Source organism: Bufo bufo, chromosome 3 (genome assembly GCF_905171765.1).
Source record: "Bufo bufo chromosome 3, aBufBuf1.1, whole genome shotgun sequence".
NCBI classification, from domain to species: domain Eukaryota; kingdom Metazoa; phylum Chordata; class Amphibia; order Anura; family Bufonidae; genus Bufo; species Bufo bufo.
This window is the reverse complement of record NC_053391.1, coordinates 571,847,323-571,867,193: the sequence shown is the minus strand read 5'-3', so window position 1 is coordinate 571,867,193 and position 19,871 is coordinate 571,847,323. Positions and strand designations below refer to the sequence as shown.

The following is a 19,871-nucleotide window of genomic DNA, read 5'->3' as shown; positions in this document are numbered from 1 at the left end:
GCAAACTCACACACATCCCATGCCTAGCCCACGTCTTAAACTTAGTGGTTCAGCGGTTTCTCAAAACCTACCAAAATTTGCCTGAGCTGCTGGTGAAGGTGCGCCACATGTGTGCACATTTCCGCAAGTCATCAACAGGTTCAGCCAGTCTGTCAACGCTGCAGCAGCGCTTGAAATTGCCAGCTAACCGGCTGTTGTGCGATGTGAGCACGCGCTGGAACTCCACATTCCACATGTTGGCCAGGCTTTGTGAGCAGTAAAAGGCAGTAGTGGAATACCAGCTGTAACATGGTTGTCGCCTTTCCAGTCAGCTTCCGCTATTCACAAGCGAGGAGTGGGCATGGATGTCTGACCTCTGTGAGGTTTTAAGAAACTTTGAGGAATCAAAACAGATGGTGAGCGGTGATAACGCTATTATCAGTGTAACCATCCCACTTCTGTGTCTACTCAAACGCTCGCTGCTTACAATTAAGAACAACGCTTTCCATGTGGAAGAGGTGGAAATGGGGGAAGACATTACACAGGGTGATAGCCAGACCACCCTCAGTTCGTCTTCTCAGTGCGAATTGAACGATGAGGAGGAGGAGCAGGAGACGGTTGCCTCCGCTACAGAGGGTAGTACTCATGGAAGTTTAATTCCACCTGTTCTGCGTGGGTGGGCAGAAGAGGAGGAAGAGGATGAGGAGATTTAGAGTGATCCTCCTGATGACGACAGCAAAGTCTTGCCTGTTGGTACTCTGGCACACATGGCTGACTTCATGTTAGGCTGCCTTTCCCACGACCTGCACGTTATATGCATTTTAGATAACACAGATTACTGGTTGTTCACCCTTCTTGACCCCCGCTACAAAGAGAACTTCTCATCTCTCATTCCTCTGTTGGAGAGGACGAGCAAAATGGTGCAATACCAGAAGATCCTTGTTGAAAAATTGCTCCACAAATTTCCATCTGACAACGATGGCGGCAGAGTCCGTAGTTCCTTGGCTAACCACGGAGGGGAGACAAGGGGAACACACAGCAGTTCCAACAGAGGCAGGGCAACACTCTCCAAAGCCTGGGACAGTTTCATGACACCCCGCCAGCACCCTCACCCTGATGCACGGCCTAGTGTCACAAGGAGAGAAAAGATTTGGAAGATGGTGAAGGAGTACGTAGCAGACCGTGTCAGCGTCCTGAATGATCCCTCAGTGCCTTACAACTACTGGGTGTCCAAGCTGGACACGTGGCACGAACTGGCGCTCAACACCTTGGAGGTGCTGGCCTGCCCTGCCGCAAGCGTTTTGTCTGAGCGGGTATTTAGTGCTGCTGGTGGCATTATAACAGATAAGCTTATCCGCCTGCCAACTGAAAATGCTGACAGGTTGACTCTTATAAAAATGAACAAGGCCTGGATTTACCATGACTTCTCGACTCCACCAGAGGAAAGCTGATGAACATAAACGCACTTTAAATGTGTTGTTTATAATGTACTGAATACACTGTATTCCCATGCACCCCTTCCACCACAAACAAGGGTATATGGTTAAATCTTCCTTTTCTTATCCTCCTTCTCCTCTTCCATCATATCAACATGCTTATTCGTAGCATATAATGCCCTTCGCTCACCAGCAGGCCCTCGCATATAATTTTTTTACAGGGTCAGCTCACCAGCAGGCCTTCAACTGCAATCTTTTACAGGGTCAGCTCATCTGCAGGCCCTCTCATATAATGATTTTAGAGGGTCAGCTCACCTGCAGGCCCTCACCTACAATCTTTTACAGGGTCAGCTCACCAGCAGGCCCGCACCTCTAATCTTTTACAGGGTCAGCTCACCAGAAGGCCCTCGCATATAATGTTTTACAGGGTCAGCTCACCAACAGGCCCTCGCATATAATTTTTTACAGGGTCAGCTCACCAGCAGGCCTTCACCTACAATCTTTTAAAGGGTCAGCTCATCTGCAGGCCCTCTCATATAATGATTTAGAGGGTCAAATCACATGCAGGCCCTCAACTACAACCTTTTAGAGGGTCAGCTCACCAGCAGGCCCTCATCTACAATTTTTTACAGGGTCAGCTCACCTGCAGGCCCACACCTTAATTTTTTTACAGGGTCAGCTCCCCAGCAGGCCCGCACCTAAAATCTTTTACAGGGTCAGCTCACCTACAGGCCCACACCTAAAATGTTTTACAGGGTCAACTCACCTGCAGGCCTGCACCTAAAAAAAATTACAGGGTCAGCTCCCCAGCAGGCTCGCACCTAAAATGTTTTACAGGGTCAGCTCGCCTACAGGCCCGCACCTAAAATGTTTTACAGGGTCAACTCACCTGCAGGCCTGCACCTACATTTTTTTACAGGGTCAGCTCACCTGCAGGCCCTTTACCTAATTATACCTAATAGGTAATTTACGCGCATGCTGCCTTGCTTGGATGTGGTAGACGTAGCCGTTTCTCTGGCTCCCTCTCCGGAATCGAACACTGATTCACCGTTACCCGTGGTCACCATGGTTTGCGCTGAAAATAACATTGGAAATTTATAGTAATCCGAATGGATCGTCGCCATCACGGGGACGTGGGATCGGCCCCAGGTTATCTAGAGTCACCAAAGCGGCAGCAGGCCCTTGCCAATAATGCTTCAGATGGTCAGATCAGCAGGGCCTTGCTCCAAATGTTTCTGAGGGTCACCAGCAGGACATCAATCATAATTTTTCAAGGCTGTGTATGATGCCCTCCTTTATGTGTAACAAAGGGTGTATTGGTGTGCCGGTTCCTTGTAATTTTTGGCAGCCCTTTCACTTAGTCCCACTACATGAACAATTGTACCACAATGTGAATGAGGCCCTCCTTTATGTGATATACAGGTTGTATCGGAGTGCCTCTTCCTTGTAATTTTTGGCAGCACTTGCACTTTATATACAAGTAAATATACAGGAAAGAATGTTTCCTAACAATTTTTCCTCTAAAATCGATTTTTTTTCTTGGGTTTTGTGCGTATTATTGTTAGTCTGTAAAAGTGGCGTACTATTTGGACAACATCGTTCCCAGCAGCGACCTGGGAGTCCAAGATGCATCCAAACATCCTCCCCATGCTGTTCCCAAACCATTTCGGTGGTGTTTCCATCAATTTCTGACCTTTTCCTATTAACCAGGCACCCCCCCCCCCCTCTTCAGAGCAGGGGGTGCCTGGTTTAATGATCGGGTTCTCCCATTGACTTCCATTATACTCAGGTGCTCAGTAGAGCACCCGAGCATCCCGATTTGTTCGGCCAGAGATTCTTAAAAATATCAGACCACTATCCGGCGCGTTTTGCATGAATGGGGAAACCTTTCCAGTTCTGATTGCTCCAAAGTGGATTGTGCTGGTCCCTCAGTCCCTCACACCTTCCTCATCCTCCCAGAGTACACATGCTTGTAATTACTGGTGATTGTGCTAATGCTCCCCTCAGCAGAATCCTGCTCGGCCAGAGAACCCGAGCACTTTGGTGCTCGATCAACATTAGTAATCAGATGATCACATGTTAAAATCTCCTAGGAGGACTAAAAATAAATGCAAAAAAAAAAAATATATATATATATAGATCATAGGTGTCACCCCATCTAAAAATGCATGAACTATTAAAAAATTATAAAAGTATTTATCCTGTACGGTGAATGATGTAATGGGGAAAAAATAAATGGCCGATTTGCTGTTTTTTTTGGCCTCTTCACCTCCTTAAAAAGTGAACAAAAATTCATACACACCCCAAAAAAGTATTAATGAAAAATAAAGATCAGCCTGAATAAATTAACTCTGTAGATCTCTGTAGATGTAACTATAAAAAAAGTTAAAGGGGTCAGAATATGGTGATGCAGAAAGAAATTAATTTTTTTCAAGGTATGAAAACCAAGAAAAGGGAACACCAAAAATGAAACCCATAACACAATGCATTTTTTTTTCTAATTCCACCCAATTTAGATTTTTTCCAGCTAGCCCACTTTATCATGTACAATTTTAAATAGTGCAATTAGAAAGTACAACTTTTCCCACAAGAGACAAGCCCTGATAAGGCTATGTAAACAGAAAAAAAATAAAAAAAGTTATGGCTTCTGGTAGACAGAGAGTAAAAAACAAAAATGAAGAAATACAAAATGGTTGCGTCAGGAAGTGGCTAGAAATCTGAGAAATACGTGCATGATATCCTGTATGTCACTGTGAATAATTAACATAAGTCGCAATTTCCTTTTGTTTCAGCCTAATAAAGGGATTTGTCAGTAAGCTGTTTGTACAGAAGCTTCTCAGCGTTGAGCCAAGTGGAACATTCTTGTTGAGGTTCAGTGACTCAGAAATAGGGGGCATCACAATTGCATATGTCATTCGCGGCGAAGATGGTAAATAAAGTTTCTATAATGACTTATATGGTAATATGGTAAAGTAACAAAAATCTGTAGAAGACAATGATATACTGATAAAGTGGGGGTGGCTTGAACTGCAAGGACACAAGTTTAGAAAATCATATTATCATGTTCCTCTTTTGCCACAGCTGATTCAAGTTCAAGGGGGGCCTGGATGCTTTCATAGAAAGTAAAAATATTACAGATTTTGGGTACTTATTAATTCTTATGCTTGATTAGGGACACTGATCCAGGGATTTATTGTGATTGCTATATTTGGAGGTGGGAAGGATTTTTTTTTCTATTAAAGGTGTTTTCTAAGTGTTTTATACTGGTCATTACTATCTGATCAGTGGTAGTCTAACACCCAGGACCCCTGTCGACCAGCTATCCATTGGTATCGCAACTCAGTCCCTTGCACTTGAATAGGACTCAGCTGCAGCCTGGCCACTTGAACAATAAACATGGCATCATGGGCCTAGGGTAAGCTGCAGCACTCAATGGAGCACCACGTCCTCCTCAAAGAGCTGATCAAAGAAGGTCCCAGGTGTTAGATCCCCAATGATCAGATACTGATGACCTTTCCTGAGGATAGGTCATCAGTATAAAACACTTGGAAAACCATTTTCATATGGGTTGAATTTTTATGTCTTCCTCTGGATCAACATGGTAGAATTATAGGTTAGATTAGTGTCTTTTTTTTAATCTTACCAACTATAAGTATGTAATTATGCAATACATGATCGATTCGAGTCCGCCAGATTGACTATGCATTTTGGCTCTTGGACCCTTTAGGAAAAAAGAGGAGAACAACAATTCAAAGATAGAAGAGCAATTATTGTTGTGGGATAGTATTTTCAGCATATTAAATAAACCAATGCAAGAGACCCCACTAATGTATATGAATTAATAAAGACGTCTCGATTTCCCACTGTCAGCCATGGCACCGAGGTCTCAGTTTCTTCATTTTCTGCTTGTGCTTGACATAGGGCAGCATCACCTGTGTCAGCACAGGGGCTGCCAAGGGGGCATGATCACAGGAAATGCTGTAGACTGACGAGAACTAAACGGCAACCCCGACACAATGTCTTCCAGCATACCTGAATAAAAAGGGCAGGGCAACATGTTTGTTGGAGTGAGGGTCAGTCACAGCTTTATTATTTTAATTGCTCTTACAAAATTCACCAAATGTTTATTAAAACTTCAAAACTGCTTCCAGGAGGCTAAGAAGCGCCATGCCAACCACTAACCCCACAGTAGGCAAGTCCGCCTTCTCCTCCGCTCTTATTATTCAATCTTAAACCGACCTCCACGGAGGAGCCCGTGTGCCTCTACACGCGCTCTGACCCCCACCCAACAGAAACAAGGCCTGTTCTATCCTGTCCTGAAGGCCAGAGAGGAAAATATCAAGACCAATTTCATTTAAATGTACCCCATCAGGCCGCATCAAGCGCTAGTTATCCTCTTTGAGTTGCCGATGACGTACCACCACTCCACCACGGGAACAAATAAAGCGAGAGATCCTGGCTCTGACAGTACGTCTGGCTCTCTCTACTGGGCTCGATATCTGACACCCTGCCAAGTAACCCTAGAGACCATCTCTGACCACACAACAATGACTTCTTGTAAAAACAAAGGAATACATTCCAAATCTGCTCTAATGAGGGTAATGAGCTCCGCCACCTTAAGCATACAGAGGTCATTCCCCCCTGCATGGATAACAAAAACAACAAGGGATTGGACGACCTTACTGATGTGAACAGTCTCCAGCAGGACTTGTGGCCAGCGAAGACCACGAATGCCCCGCCAAGTGGCCTCCGCGTGACGGAAACCCAGGCTCCGGCCACCCGGTCTAAACTCAGCTCTCTGCCCAGCCCATAGGATATAGGAATGCGCCAGAAAACAAACCATATGATGAGGGTAACCTGAAAGAAAATCAGAATAACAGCTCAGGGCGGACATAAGAGGCAAAGCAATGCCGACTTCCTCCGGCCAATGTGCTTCACTTCCAAATCAGGGAACCCCACCCTGGTGGCTTCAGTGGCTGCCCTGATAGGAAAGGAATGGGTGTCGTATTCATACAGAGGGAGGCCCAGGCTCGCGAGGCAGTGGCGAAAGACGGAGCAAAACTTAAAACGGGTGAGAGGTAAGTCGGGAGCATGGCACAAAAAGAAAGCGCTGGTTGGACGTGAAGCCTGAAACTCCATCACAGCTCGATAAGGGAAAACTGGGCCCTCAATATGATACAATAGGACGCAGGACCCAAACATCAGTTTTAGATCGGCGGATGCAAATGCGTACGGACGCTTCGGAAAGCGCAAGTCAGCTGGCCCTATCCGGGACTGGGGGAGGATATTGCAGATTCAGAGGGCACCGAAAAAGGCGAGGCAAAAGGCAGCTTGGAAAAGTAAAACTTCCGTAGGTGATGAACAGACCTGGTGTAGGGCCTGAACCATTTGAATAATAATCTGGTATGAAATGGGGCGCCTGCGCTTCCGCCATCCCTTAAGGGCTTGACGAACTATAAAAATATTGGATTACACTTACCGGTAATCGGTTTTCTTTGAACCTATGACAGCACCCCTGGAGAGACCGCCTCCACCTCCTCAGGACAGGAAACAGGAACCAGAACCACCTTTTAAAGGAGGGATCATCCCCTCTATCTCCAGTCCTTTTCTCAAGAACTAAGAAATATAACATCTTAACAACCTAATACATACACTCACCTAAAGAATTATTAGGAACACCATACTAATACGGTGTTGGACCCCCTTTTGCCTTCAGAACTGCCTTAATTCTACGTGGCATTGATTCAACAAGGTGCTGATAGCATTCTTTAGAAATGTTGGCCCATATTGATAGGATAGCATCTTGCAGTTGATGGAGATTTGAGGGATGCACATCCAGGGCACGAAGCTCCCGTTCCACCACACCCCAAAGATGCTCTATTGGGTTCAGATCTGGTGACTGTGGGGGCCATTTTAGTACAGTGAACTCATTGTCATGTTCAAGAAACCAATTTGAAATGATTAGAGCTTTGTGACATGGTGCATTATCCTGCTGGAAGTAGCCATCAGAGGATGGATACATGTTCTCATTCTGTTTACACCAAATTCGGACTCTACCATTTGAATGTCTCAACAGAAATCGAGACTCATCAGACCAGGCAACATTTTTCCAGTCTTCAACAGTCCAATTTTGGTGAGCTCGTGCAAATTGTAGCCTCTTTTTCCTATTTGTAGTGGAGATAAGTGGTACCCGGTGGGGTCTTCTGCTGTTGTAGCCCATCCGCCTCAAGGTTGTGCGTGTTGTGGCTTCACAAATGCTTTGCTGCATACCTCGGTTGTAACGAGTGGTTATTTCAGTCAACGTTGCTCTTCTATCAGCTTGAATCAGTCGGCCCATTCTCCTCTGACCTCTAGCATCCACAAGGCATTTTTGCCCACAGGACTGCCGCATACTGGATGTTTTTCCCTTTTCACACCATTCTTTGTAAACCTTAGAAATGGTTGTGCGTGAAAATCCTAGTAACTGAGCAGATTGTGAAATACTCAGACCGGCCCGTCTGGCACCAACAACCATGCCACGCTCAAAATTGCTTAAATCACCTTTCTTTTTCATTCTGACATTCAGTTTGGCATTCAGGAGATTGTCTTGACCAGGACTACACCCCTAAATGCATTGAAGCAACTGCCATGTGATTGGTTGACTAGATAATTGCATTAATGAGAAATAGAACAGGTGTTCCTAATAATTCTTTAGGTGAGTGTATATACAGTACAGACCAAAAGTTTGGACACACCTTCTCATTCAAAGAGTTTTCTTTATTTTCATGACTATGAAAATTGCAGATTCACAATGAAGGCATCAAAACTATGAATTAACACATGTGGAATTATATACATAACAAACAAGTTTGAAACAACTGAAAATATGTCATATTCTAGGTTCTTCAAAGTAGCCACCTTTTGCTTTGATTACTGCTTTGCACACTCTTGGCATTCTCTTGATGAGCTTCAAGAGGTAGTCCCCTGAAATGGTTTTCACTTCACAGGTGTGCCCTGTCAGGTTTAATAAGTGGGATTTCTTGCCTTATAAATGGGGTTGGGACCATCAATTGCGTTGAGAAGTCAGGTGGATACACAGCTGATAGTCCTACTGAATAGACTGTTAGAATTTGTATTATGGCAAGAAAAAAGCAGCTAAGTAAAGAAAAACGAGTGGCCATCATTACTTTAAGAAATGAAGGTCAGTCAGTCAGCCGAAAAATTGGGAAAACGTTGAAATTAAGGGCTATTTGACCATGAAGGAGAGTGATGGGTTGCTGCGCCAGATGACCTGGCCTCCACAGTCACCAGACCTGAACCCAATCGAGATGGTTTGGGGTGAGCTGGGCCGCAGAGTGAAGGCAAAAGGGCCAACAAGTGCTAAGCATCTCTGGGAACTCCTACAAGACTGTTGGAAGACCATTTAAATCCCAGGGGGGGGGATTCTATTTTTACAGACAGGGGACAATTTAGACACTGCTGTTATAATAACCAAGGATGTTCCGCTAACTTAAACTCAAATAAGGCACTTAATGTTGAAATCTGGACTTTTAAATTGCTGGGCCTAAGTTTTTTATTCCATCCTTCCTGTAGGAAATCTAATACTAGCGGGATGTCAGGAGCTTCTAGCACATACACAGGTTTCTTGGCGAATCTAAAAAAGGTCCACCAAACTCTAAGGTAGATCTTAGAAGTGACCTCATTCCGACTGGCCAAGAGAGTGCTAACTACATCCTCGGAGAGACCTCTTTTCTTTAAAATCTCCCTCTCAATAACCAGGCAGACCATGGTGTTGCTATCGACATCTTGCGGAGCCAGGAAAACCACACCCTTCTCGGCCAAAAAGGAGCTATAACTATTACCGTGGCCTCCTCCTCTCTGATTTTCTTGATGACTCTTGGTAGCATTTTTAGTGGGGGAAAGGCATACAGAAGGCCCTTCCTCCAAGATTGAGCCAGTGCATCCACAGCTCTCGGATGCTCCACCGGAGAAAGGGAAAAGAAGACTTCTACCTTCCTGTTTGTCCTGGTGGCAAAGAGATCTATCTCTGGAAGAGATCTATCTCTGGAGTACCCCATAATGCTGCCACCTGATTGAAAACCCCCTGATCTAAGGACCACTCTCCCTGGAATAGCTGATGACGACTGAGGAAGTCCGCTTTCACATTGTCCGAACCCCTTAGATGTACTGCAGAAAGAGATTATAGAGAAGCTTCTGCTAGGCTGAAAATCTGTTCCAAGGAACTCCTCTTTCTAGATTTTTTAGATACATCCACCACCCCAAGGAATCCAAGGTCTGCGAGGATATAGATATCTCTGAGTCCAGAGAGGGTAGACTTCCATCCCAATCTTGCAGGATCTGAAGCTGAAGAAGCCTTGAATGGTACTGGGCCCATTCCAGCCTTGGAATAGTGGCTGTGATGAGACCCAGTACCGACATGGCCTCTCTTATAGTGACTGACGGAGACGAGAGAAGAAGCTGAACTCTTGATCTGATTAGTAAAGCTTTTTGCAGAGGTAGCAGTTACTTCTGGGAACTGGAGTCCAAAATCATTCCTAGAAAACTGCATGTCTGGCCTGGGCATTAGCTGGATTTTTCTAGGTTTATCTCCCATCCCATAATATCACAGAATTTGAAGCTATCCAGCTTAAAATTTAACTTTTACTAGATAATATTTAAAAAGAGGATTAATTCCAAGTATTTCATGATATTATATTATAACAAAAGCCAGACTGAAGGTAAATCAAGACCCACCGTTAGCATCTAGGCAGTAGGTCACTTTGTCGATGAAAGGTAAGAGATATGGCACTTACAGTTAGATGATTCCCTTATATATCTACCTATATAAGGGAATCATCTAACTGTAAGTGCCATATCTCTTACCTTTCATCGACAAAGTGACCTACTGCCTAGATGCTAACGGTGGGTCTTGATTTACCTTCAGACTGGCTTTTGTTATAATATAATATCATGAAATACTTGGAGTTAATCCTCTTTTTAAATATTATCTAGTAAAAGTTAAATTTTAAGCTGGATAGCTTCAAATTCTGTGATATTATTGGTGATAGCTTTCCACACTACTATACGACACTCTGTGATTGTGTTATCTCCCATCCCAGCTTCTCTAGAAATTCTCTCAACCAGGCAACCTGACCCTGAAGAATCTGACTTGACCGTGCCACCAGCATAAAATCGTTTAGGTAAGGTATAATGATCTCCTTCTCCCTAAAGTGGGCCATAATTTCCGAAACGATCTTTGTGAAAACCCTCGGAGCTTGAGCGAGGCCGAAGGGTAATGCTCAGAATTGAAAATGCAGAATCTCCCTTTCTAACCGAACTGCTACCCTCAGGAACCTCTGGTGGCTAGGATGAATGGGCACATGATAGTACGCATCCCTCGGGTCTACTGTGGCCATAAAGCAAAACAGGAAGAGATTGTTCACTGCCGAATTGATGGGCTCCATACGAAATCTCTCATACTGCAGAAATTGGTTCACTTCAAGTTTATTATAGTCCGAAATGAGCCATTTGGTTTTTTGACCAGAAAAAGAGTTGGATAAAACCCCTCTGTCAATTCCTGCTCTGGGACTCTTACCAGCACCCTTTTTTCTATCAGGGAAAAAACTTCTGCGATGATGTCAGATTGTTTTGCGGGATCTGAACGGTAATCTGTAATTACAAATCTCCCTACTGGAAAACTCAGAAATTTTAATTTTAGGACCTACCCTATCACACAGATCTTCTGCCACTGTTCTGCAAAAAAGAGACAGATGACCTCCTAGAGTCTTGGACTGAATGCTGTGGCCTCTGATCGTGAAACCTAGGCATTAAGATAAATAATATGTGCTGGGGCATAACCCCTCTTACCCCTCTGTGGTACCCATGTATTATTGGTGGTCTCAGTGGGATGAGCACGCTGAGCCTGCTCCATGTTTCATACAACCAACAGCCTGAATGGAGGAACTGCCATGCTTCTTCACCCAGCATGGCGGTGAGCCAGCTGGGCTTTTCTCCTCGGCGCGCGCTAGCCGGCATCCCTCCCCTTGCGGTCCGCAGCGTTAGCTTCCTCCCACCGCTGCAACCCGGAAGTACATGCAGATTATCGCGCGGGCCGGTGGCCGAACATGCAAACACGGCCGCAGAGGTTCGCAGGAGTCCAGGAAGGCCAAGACCCTACCAGGAACCGGGAAGGAGGATGGAAGGGGTAAGGATAGGAAGGGAGCCCAGACTTCTGCAGCGGCTCCTAAAAGTGACTTACGCTGCACGGGGCAACCTTCCACACACTATTTTTATAGCCGGGGCCCCAGCAGCTCTTTCCTTGATATCTTACAGCGGATCCAATTCACTCCTGCTCCTTAGGACAGGAAACAGAACTGGAGATAGAAGGGATGATCCCTCCTTTAAAAGGCGGTTCTGGTTCCTGTTTCCTGTCCTGAGGAGGTGGAGGCGGTCTCTCCAGGGGTGCTGTCATAGGTGATAAAGAAAATCTGGTAATGTCCGGCCAACCCCGAATCAGAAGTAAAAACTAAGACCCACTAGCCGATGCTGCACAACAATGGCGGAAACCCCCACAGCACGCAAACCTAGCAGGTAATCAGTAGTGACCCGTAGGCGGGTGTCAATAGAGGTGTGTACTGGAAGGGAGGAAGCCAACACCAGCCATTCAGCCCATGCCTTACCATAACCAAACCAGATCCCAGGCACCACTGATGCTCGAACAAGAGGCATCAGACGTTTATTGGCAACTCCCATAGCTGAGGAGGGCACGGAAGCGCCTCTGGTGCAGCGTCCGTCACAAGCTCCTGGAATTCCTGCCAACAAAAATGGGAGAGAGCATCAGCAACGATATTGACCATGCCAGGGACATGGGAAGTCTGAAACCAAAATGTTCAATTCCAGACATCAAAGGACAAGGTGACGTAATAAAGACAAGATGGGGCGGAGGAAGAGGTCAATTTATTAATGCAGTAAACGACCACCATATAATCGGTCCAAAATCAGACGCGCCTGTTTTGCAGCCGGGGACCCCACAATTCAATGGCGATGATGTGGGGAAATAATTCTAACAATGTAATGTTGGTGCAAAGGCCGCTATTGAGGAGGCGTCACACCAATTGTTACCCAAAATAGCCCCAAAACCGGTGGAACCTGTGGTGTCAGTGGAGAGGGAGAGATCTGGGCTAGAGGTTTCGTTGTAATAGTTAAGAAAATCACGCCAAACGTAGAGGTCACGCTTCAAACGCAGGGTCAAACGAACGTGGTATTTGGGTTTCGAGACTCCTCGTGTAGCTAGGAATAAGCGCCTAGAAAAAACCCTGCCCATGGGTATGACCCTGCACGCAAAGACCCAGGAGGGACTGAGCTGCCTGAGGGTGACGGATTTTACTGAGCACAAACCTTCAATAAGGGCAAGGAGTTTGGACAACTTATCCTGGTGAAGTTGAAAAAGCATTAAAGAGGAGTCAATCTCAATACCTAGGAAGGTAATGGAGGTAGACGGGCCAAAGGTCTTATCTGCGGAAAGGGGTTCCCTGAAACTGTTAATGAAAATACAAAACGAGTTTAAAAGAAACTGGCACTAGGAAGATTCGTCTGGGGAAACGAAAAGAAAATCATCAAGGTAATGAATAATGGAACGGGAACCTGTTTCATAAAGGATGACCCATTCCAGGAAGGAACTAAATAACTAAATAACTAAAAAATGACAGGAAATGGAGCAACCCATAGGAAGACAGGTGTCATAGTAAAAATGCCCATCCACCATGCAACCCAGCAGATGGTAACAATCCGGGTGCACCGAAAGCAGCCGGAAGGTGGCTTCTATGGTAGATTTAGCCATGAAAAGCCCCTCTGCCCGCATCCCTGACTAAGGAAACCGCCCTGTCAAAGGAAACGTAAGAAACAGAGGCGTCATCTTTTGAAATGCCGTCGTTAACTGAGGCTCCCATGGGGAAGGACAGATGGTTAATAAAGCAAAACTTCCAGGTTTCCTGCTTGGGGACAAGGCCCAAAGCGGAAACCCGGAAGTTAGAAAGGGGGAGATGTAAAGGGGCCAACTATTCTCCCCAACTGCACCTCTTAGAATTTTTTCCTGCAGAACATCAGGATTGCGCTTCGCTGAATAAAACCAAACAGTACCTCAGAAAATTACAAATAATTATTTATGGGGGCCTAGTAGTAACTCTAGAACACTCCTATAATAAATCAAACTAGTAGCCCAAATGAAATGAACAAAAAATACCATATAAAATACATCAAAGAATTTTTATTAGACCATGATTATATAAAATGCATATAGGTGAAAAACATAGAGGGGACCAGAAAGAAATATCCCCCACTGAACCCCTGCAGTACAGAGACAGCCCAGGTATATCACCAGGACACAAAACATATGGGAAATCATATAAAGATATTAACCCCTTCCTGACTGCCATACGGCTATATACGTGCTAGCTGCACATACCCTGTGCAGTTAGCACGTGTATAGACGTCATGGCAGTTCTTTAATCCAAGCGAAGCTGCTGTCACGGACAGCATACAGTGCAGTAATGCCGGCAAGGGACGAATCAGAGTGGTCCCTTGCCGGCAATCAATCCGATTGGTTAGTCTGTGCAGACTAACCAATCGGATCGCGGCAGTGAAAAAGTGCCTGTTCCAGGCTCTGATCTGCGCTCTGCAGATCAGAGCCTGAAATCAGTTAAAGGGGTTGTCACAGTTATGAAAAAAATATATATAGCACTGAAAATCTGATGGGCAGCAATATATAACTAAGCTAAGCAAGTTTTATGCAAAAAAAATATATTTATATTTCCTCATTTCCCTGGTTCTTTTCTGGCCCTTTGTTTACATGCAATAAAAACAATCTCTGCCCCTCCCCCCTGCTCTGCTAAGGGAGTGGATACAAAAGCTGCCCTGAGTGACATGTCTGCCTGCTGGGAGAATCAGCAGCATGTTGTATGTGTAGGACTATAAGTCCCAGCTGTACAATGACACTGCTAAGGGAGTGAATACAAGAGCTGCCCTGAGTGCTGGGAGAATCAACAGCAACTTGTAAGTGTAGAACTACAAGTCCCAGACATATTAGGTATCACCGCGTCCGGAACGATCGTCTCTATAAATTTATCACATGATCTACCCCGTCCGATAAACACCATAAAAAAATAAAAATAAAAACTCTGTAAAAAAAAAGCCATTTTTGTCACCTTACATCACAAAAGGTGCAACACCAAGCGATCAAAAAGGCATATGCCCCCCAAAATAGTACCAATCAAACCATCACCTCATCTCGCAAAAAATGATACCCTATTTAAGACAATCGCCCCAATAATAAAAAAGCTATGGCTCTTAGACTATGGAGACACTAAAACATTTTTTGGGTTTCAGAAATGCTACTATTGGTTAAAACTTAAGTAAATAAGAAAAAGTATACATATTAGGTATTGCCACGTCCGTAACGATCTGCTCTATACAACTGTCAGATGACCTAACCCCTCAGATGAACGCTGTAAAAATAAGTAAATAAAAACTGTTCCAAAACAGCCCATTTTTTGGTCACCTTGCCCCATAAAGTGTAACATAGTAACAAAGACATTTGTCCATCCAGTTCGGCCTGTCATCCTGCAAGTTGATCCAGAGGAAGGTAAAAAAAAAAATCCCCCTGTGAGGTAGAAGCCAAATTTCCTCACTTTAGGGGAATAAAAAAAATTCCTTCCCGACTCCAATTAGGCAATCAGAATGACTCCCTGGATCTACAACCCCTCTCTAGTAGCTATAGCCTGTTATATTATTACACACTAGAAATACATCCAGGCCCCTCTTGAATTCCTTTATTGTACTCGCCATCACCACCTCCTCAGGCAGAGAGTTCCATAGTCTCACTGCTCTTACCGTAAAGAATTCTCTTCTATGTTTGTGTACAAACCTTCTTTCCTCCAGACGCAGAGGATGTCCCCTCATCACAGTTACAGTCCTGGGGATAAATAGATGATGGGATAGATCTCTGTACTGACCCCTGATATATTTATACATAGTAATTAGATCTCCCCTGAGTTGTCTTTTTTCTAAAGTGAATAACCCTAATTTTGATAATCTTTCAGGGTACTGTAGTTGCCCCATTCCAGTTATTACTTTAGTTGCTCTCCTCTGGACCCTCTCCAGCTCTGCTATGTCTGCCTTGTTCACTGGAGCCCAGAACTGTACACAGTACTCCATGTGTGGTCTGACTAATGATTTGTAAAGTGGTAGGACTATGTTCTCATCACGGCATCTATGCCCCTTTTGATGCACCCATTATCTTATTGGCCTTGGCAGCAGCTGCCTGACACTGGTTTTTGCAGCTTAGTTTGCTGTTTATTAAAATTCCTAGATCCTTTTCCATGTCAGTGTTACCAAGTGTTTTATCATTTAGTATGTACGAGTGACTTGCATTATTCCTTCCCATGTGCATAACTTTACATTTGTCAGTGTTAAACCTCATCTGCCACTTCTCTGCCCAAGCCTCCAATCTATCCAGATCCCTCTGTAGTAGTATACTGTCCTCTTCAGTGTTAATTACTTAACACAGTTTAGTGTCATCTGCGAAAATTGATATTTTACTATGCAAGCCTTCTACAAGATCATTAATAAATATATTGAAGAGAATAGGGCCCAATACTGACCCCTGAGGTACCCCACTAGTGACAGTGATCCAATCTGAGTGGGTACCGTTAATAACCACCCTCTGTTTTCTATCCCTCAACCAATTACTTACCCACATACAGACGTTTTCTCCCAGTCCGAGCATTCTCATTTTATATACTAACCTTTTATGTGGTACAGTGTCAAATGCTTTGGAGAAGTCCAGATATACGACATCCATTGATTCGCCGCTGTCAAGTCTAGAACTTACCTCCTCATAGAAACTGATTAAATTAGTTTGGCATGACCGATCCCTCATGAAGCCATGCTGATATGGCGTTATTTGCTTATTTCCATTGAGATGCTCTAACATAGCATCTCTCAGAAAACCTTCAAACAGTTTACCCACAACAGATGTTAAACTTACCGGCCTATAGTTTCGAGGCTCTGTTTTTGGACTCTTTTTGAATATTAGCACCACATTTGCTATGCGCCAATCCTGTGGGACATTCCCTGTCAATATAGAGTCTGCAAATATCAGAAATAAGGGTCTGGCTATGACATTAGTGTAATAATAATGAATTATCAAAAAAATCTTATGTACCCAAAAATGGTACAAAAAAAAACCTCAACTCTTTCTGCAAAACACGAGCCCGTGCACAAGATGATCGGCAGAAAAATAAAAAAAATTATGGCGTTCAGAAAATGGACACACAAAAACATAATTTCTTTTCCAAAAATGCTTTATTTATTATGTAAAACTGAAACAAGAAAGTAGACATATTTGATATCATTGTGTCCGTAACAACCTGCTCTATAAAAATAGCACATGATCTACCCTGTCAGATGAATCTTGTAAAAAATTACAAATAACAAAACGGTGCCAAAACAGCCATTTTTTGGTTACCTTGCCTCATAAAAAAATGTAATATAGAGCAATTAAAAATCATATGTACCCCAAAATAGTACCAATAAAACTGGCACCTTATCCCCTAGTTTCCAAAATAGGGTCACTTTTTGGGAGTTTCTACTGTAAGGGTGTATCAGGGGGGCTTTAAATGGCATCTAAAAACCAGTCCAGCAAAATCTGCCTTCCAAAAACCATGCTGCAGTCCTTTCCTTCTGTGCCCTGCCATGCGCCCTTACATCAGTTTACGACCACATGTGGGGTGTTTCTGTAAACCGCAGAATCAGGGAAATAAATATTGAGTTTTGTTTTGCTGTTAACCCTCAATGTGTTTCATAAAATGGAAAATCTGCCAAAAAAGTGAAATTTTTAAATTTCATTTCCATTTTTCTTTAATTCTTGTGGAACACCTAAACGGTTAACAAAATTTGTAAAATCAGTTTTCAGTAACTTAAAGGGATTGTCCGAGTTCTGAAAAAAAATAATATAGCACTGAAAATCTGATGGGCAGCAATATATAACTAAGCTAAGCAAGTTTCAGGCAAAAAAATATATATATATTTCCTCATTTCCCTTGTTCTCTTCTGGCCCTTTGTTTACATGCAATAAAAACAATCTCTGCCCCTCCCCCCTGCTCTGCTAAGGGAGTGAATACAAGAGCTGCCCTGAGTGACATGTCTGCCTGCTGGGAGACACAGCAGCATGTTGCAGCATGTGTAGAACTACAAGTCCCAGCTGTATAATGACACTGCTAAGAGAGTGGATACAAGAGCTGCCCTGAGTGCTGGGAGAAAACAGCAACTTGTAAGTGTAGAACTACAAGTCCCAGCTGTATAATGACACTGCTAATACACACAGGATCTTCACCCTACCTTCTTGTGCAATGCTCTCTCTAGTCTGTCAGATCCTATGCCCAGAATAGTCACTGCCCAGAATTGTTACTGCCTGCAGTCTGTGCAGCTGAAGGGGTTAAGAATCTTAAGAGAGAGAGAGTGCGGCAGTAGAGGGGGGCGTGGGCAGTACAGTGACATCTCGTTTACAGGCTTGTAAACGACCTTTATCAGAGCAGGGAGAGAAGCTGACATCACAGGTCATGTGACCCTCAGTGAAATCTGAGAAACCAGCCACTGGAGATAAAGTGAGTTAATTGGAAAGCTGTTACATTTGCTTAGTTAGGAACATAGAAAGAACAAAAAAATAACTCGGACAACCCCTTTAAGGAGTGTAGTTTCTACAATGGGGGGCTTCCACTATGTAAGCCCCACAAAGTGACTTCCGATCTGAACTGGTCCTTAAAAAGTGGGTTTTGGAAATGTTCTTAAAAATTTTAAGAATTGCTTCTAAACTTCTAAGCCTTCTAATGTCCTAAAAAAATAAAATGACATTTCCAAAATGATGCCAACATAAAGTATACATATGCGGAATGTTAAGTAATAAATATTTTATAAGGTATCACTTTCTGTTTTAGAAGCAGAGATTTTTTCATCAATAAAGGTGAAATATATTGACTGAAATTTACCACTGTCATGAAGTACAATGTGTCACGAGAAAACAATCTCAGAATGGCTTGGATAAATAAAAGTGTTCCAAAGCTATTACCACATAAAGTGACGCATGTCAGATTTGTACATTTTTACCTGGACATTGGGGCATCAATGACCCTTGGTCATGAAAGGGTTAAACATCGCATCATCCTATCCAAAGAAAGTTACACAAAGTATAACTAAGTGTTACCTAATACATCATAAGGGTATGAATAAATAGTTCCCTAGAATGTTATAAGCTTATTGTGGAGGGGGATCAACAAAGTATACATATAGAGAATAATATATAGAAATCCCAGAAGGGGATATCAATCACCATTATCACATAATCCGGGCAACATCATAAAAATTATCCATCATTTGAAACCTAGTCCACAATAAAACTACTTGAATAAAACGAGAGACAATAGTACAATAAGGATTAATTACCCATATTGAGTATGTGGCCTGGTGTGCCTGGCACTGCTGCTACCTCGACGCACGTTTTGCCAACCCAATGGCTGTGTTGCACTTCGCTGAGGAAAGGTTATCGGCATAAGTGGGGGAACTTGAAAAATAAAAGGGGATAAAAATAAAACTAACAAAAAACCGACGCAGAGCTGTACAGCGGCAAACTTATCAGGGTAAAGGTCGAGCCACAGAGACATCGCGACAATCTCACCTGAATCTTTCCCACCAACAGGCCCTGTGGGTTTTGGGGGCGCAAGGGGGGCTCGGGAACAGCAGATGGCAGCATGAGGTCCTCCACATATAGAGCACTCATGATTGTACTTACAGAGGGTGAGGGATTTGCAGTGTCCCTCGTTGTAGAGCCAGCAGGCTCCCGGTCTGCGAACGGACACTGGCCCCTGTCCACTGGATGAGGAGGGAGTGGCCGCTGCAGGGAAATGGTGGGTTCTTTGGGCCATCATCAGACGAAGCCAAAGATCCGTGGTCTTTACCCCCCAACCAATGTCCGGGTTAAGCGCCAATCGTCTGCAAAATTCTTGGTCATACCGCCAACAGGCCGACCTCCCATTACCCTTGTAGGCGCTGTATATCGAGTCTATATAAACAAATAATTCTGAGCAGCGGTCAGGATGATGCTGCCCCATGACAACCTAAAACTGAGAAGATTTGAAGCCAATTACCCATGGTATGAGCAACCTTAGCCCTGCGATCATTAAATCTATCAGAGTTGGGCCTGCGTTCTTTGTTGACCGCGTGCTGGTCAACGGTAATTAAAGATCATATATCTACGCATTGGTTGTTCCAAATCTTAGACCTAGTCTCGTCGTCTACATGCGCTCCCAGAGGGCAGAGACCGCAAAATAGGGATTCTTTGTGATCGCTGGCCCTAAGTGGCTCATTGCCCTGGGTGATGGATGCGCTGACCCGACTGGCCCTGCGGGACAACCTTCTGGCCAAGTG

The 19,871-nt window shown here is 44.0% G+C and overlaps 1 protein-coding gene across 2 annotated transcripts in view; it reads left to right on the top strand.

Moving 5' to 3' along the window:
* Positions 1 to 19,871, top strand: part of STAT6 (signal transducer and activator of transcription 6) — a 294,170-nt gene that overhangs the window by 236,131 nt on the left and 38,168 nt on the right. For both annotated transcript variants that reach the window (XM_040425717.1, XM_040425718.1), the window contains exon 15: positions 4,208 to 4,344. In XM_040425717.1, the coding sequence (XP_040281651.1) occupies positions 4,208 to 4,344 (137 nt within the window). The remainder of the gene's footprint in view (positions 1 to 4,207; positions 4,345 to 19,871) is intronic.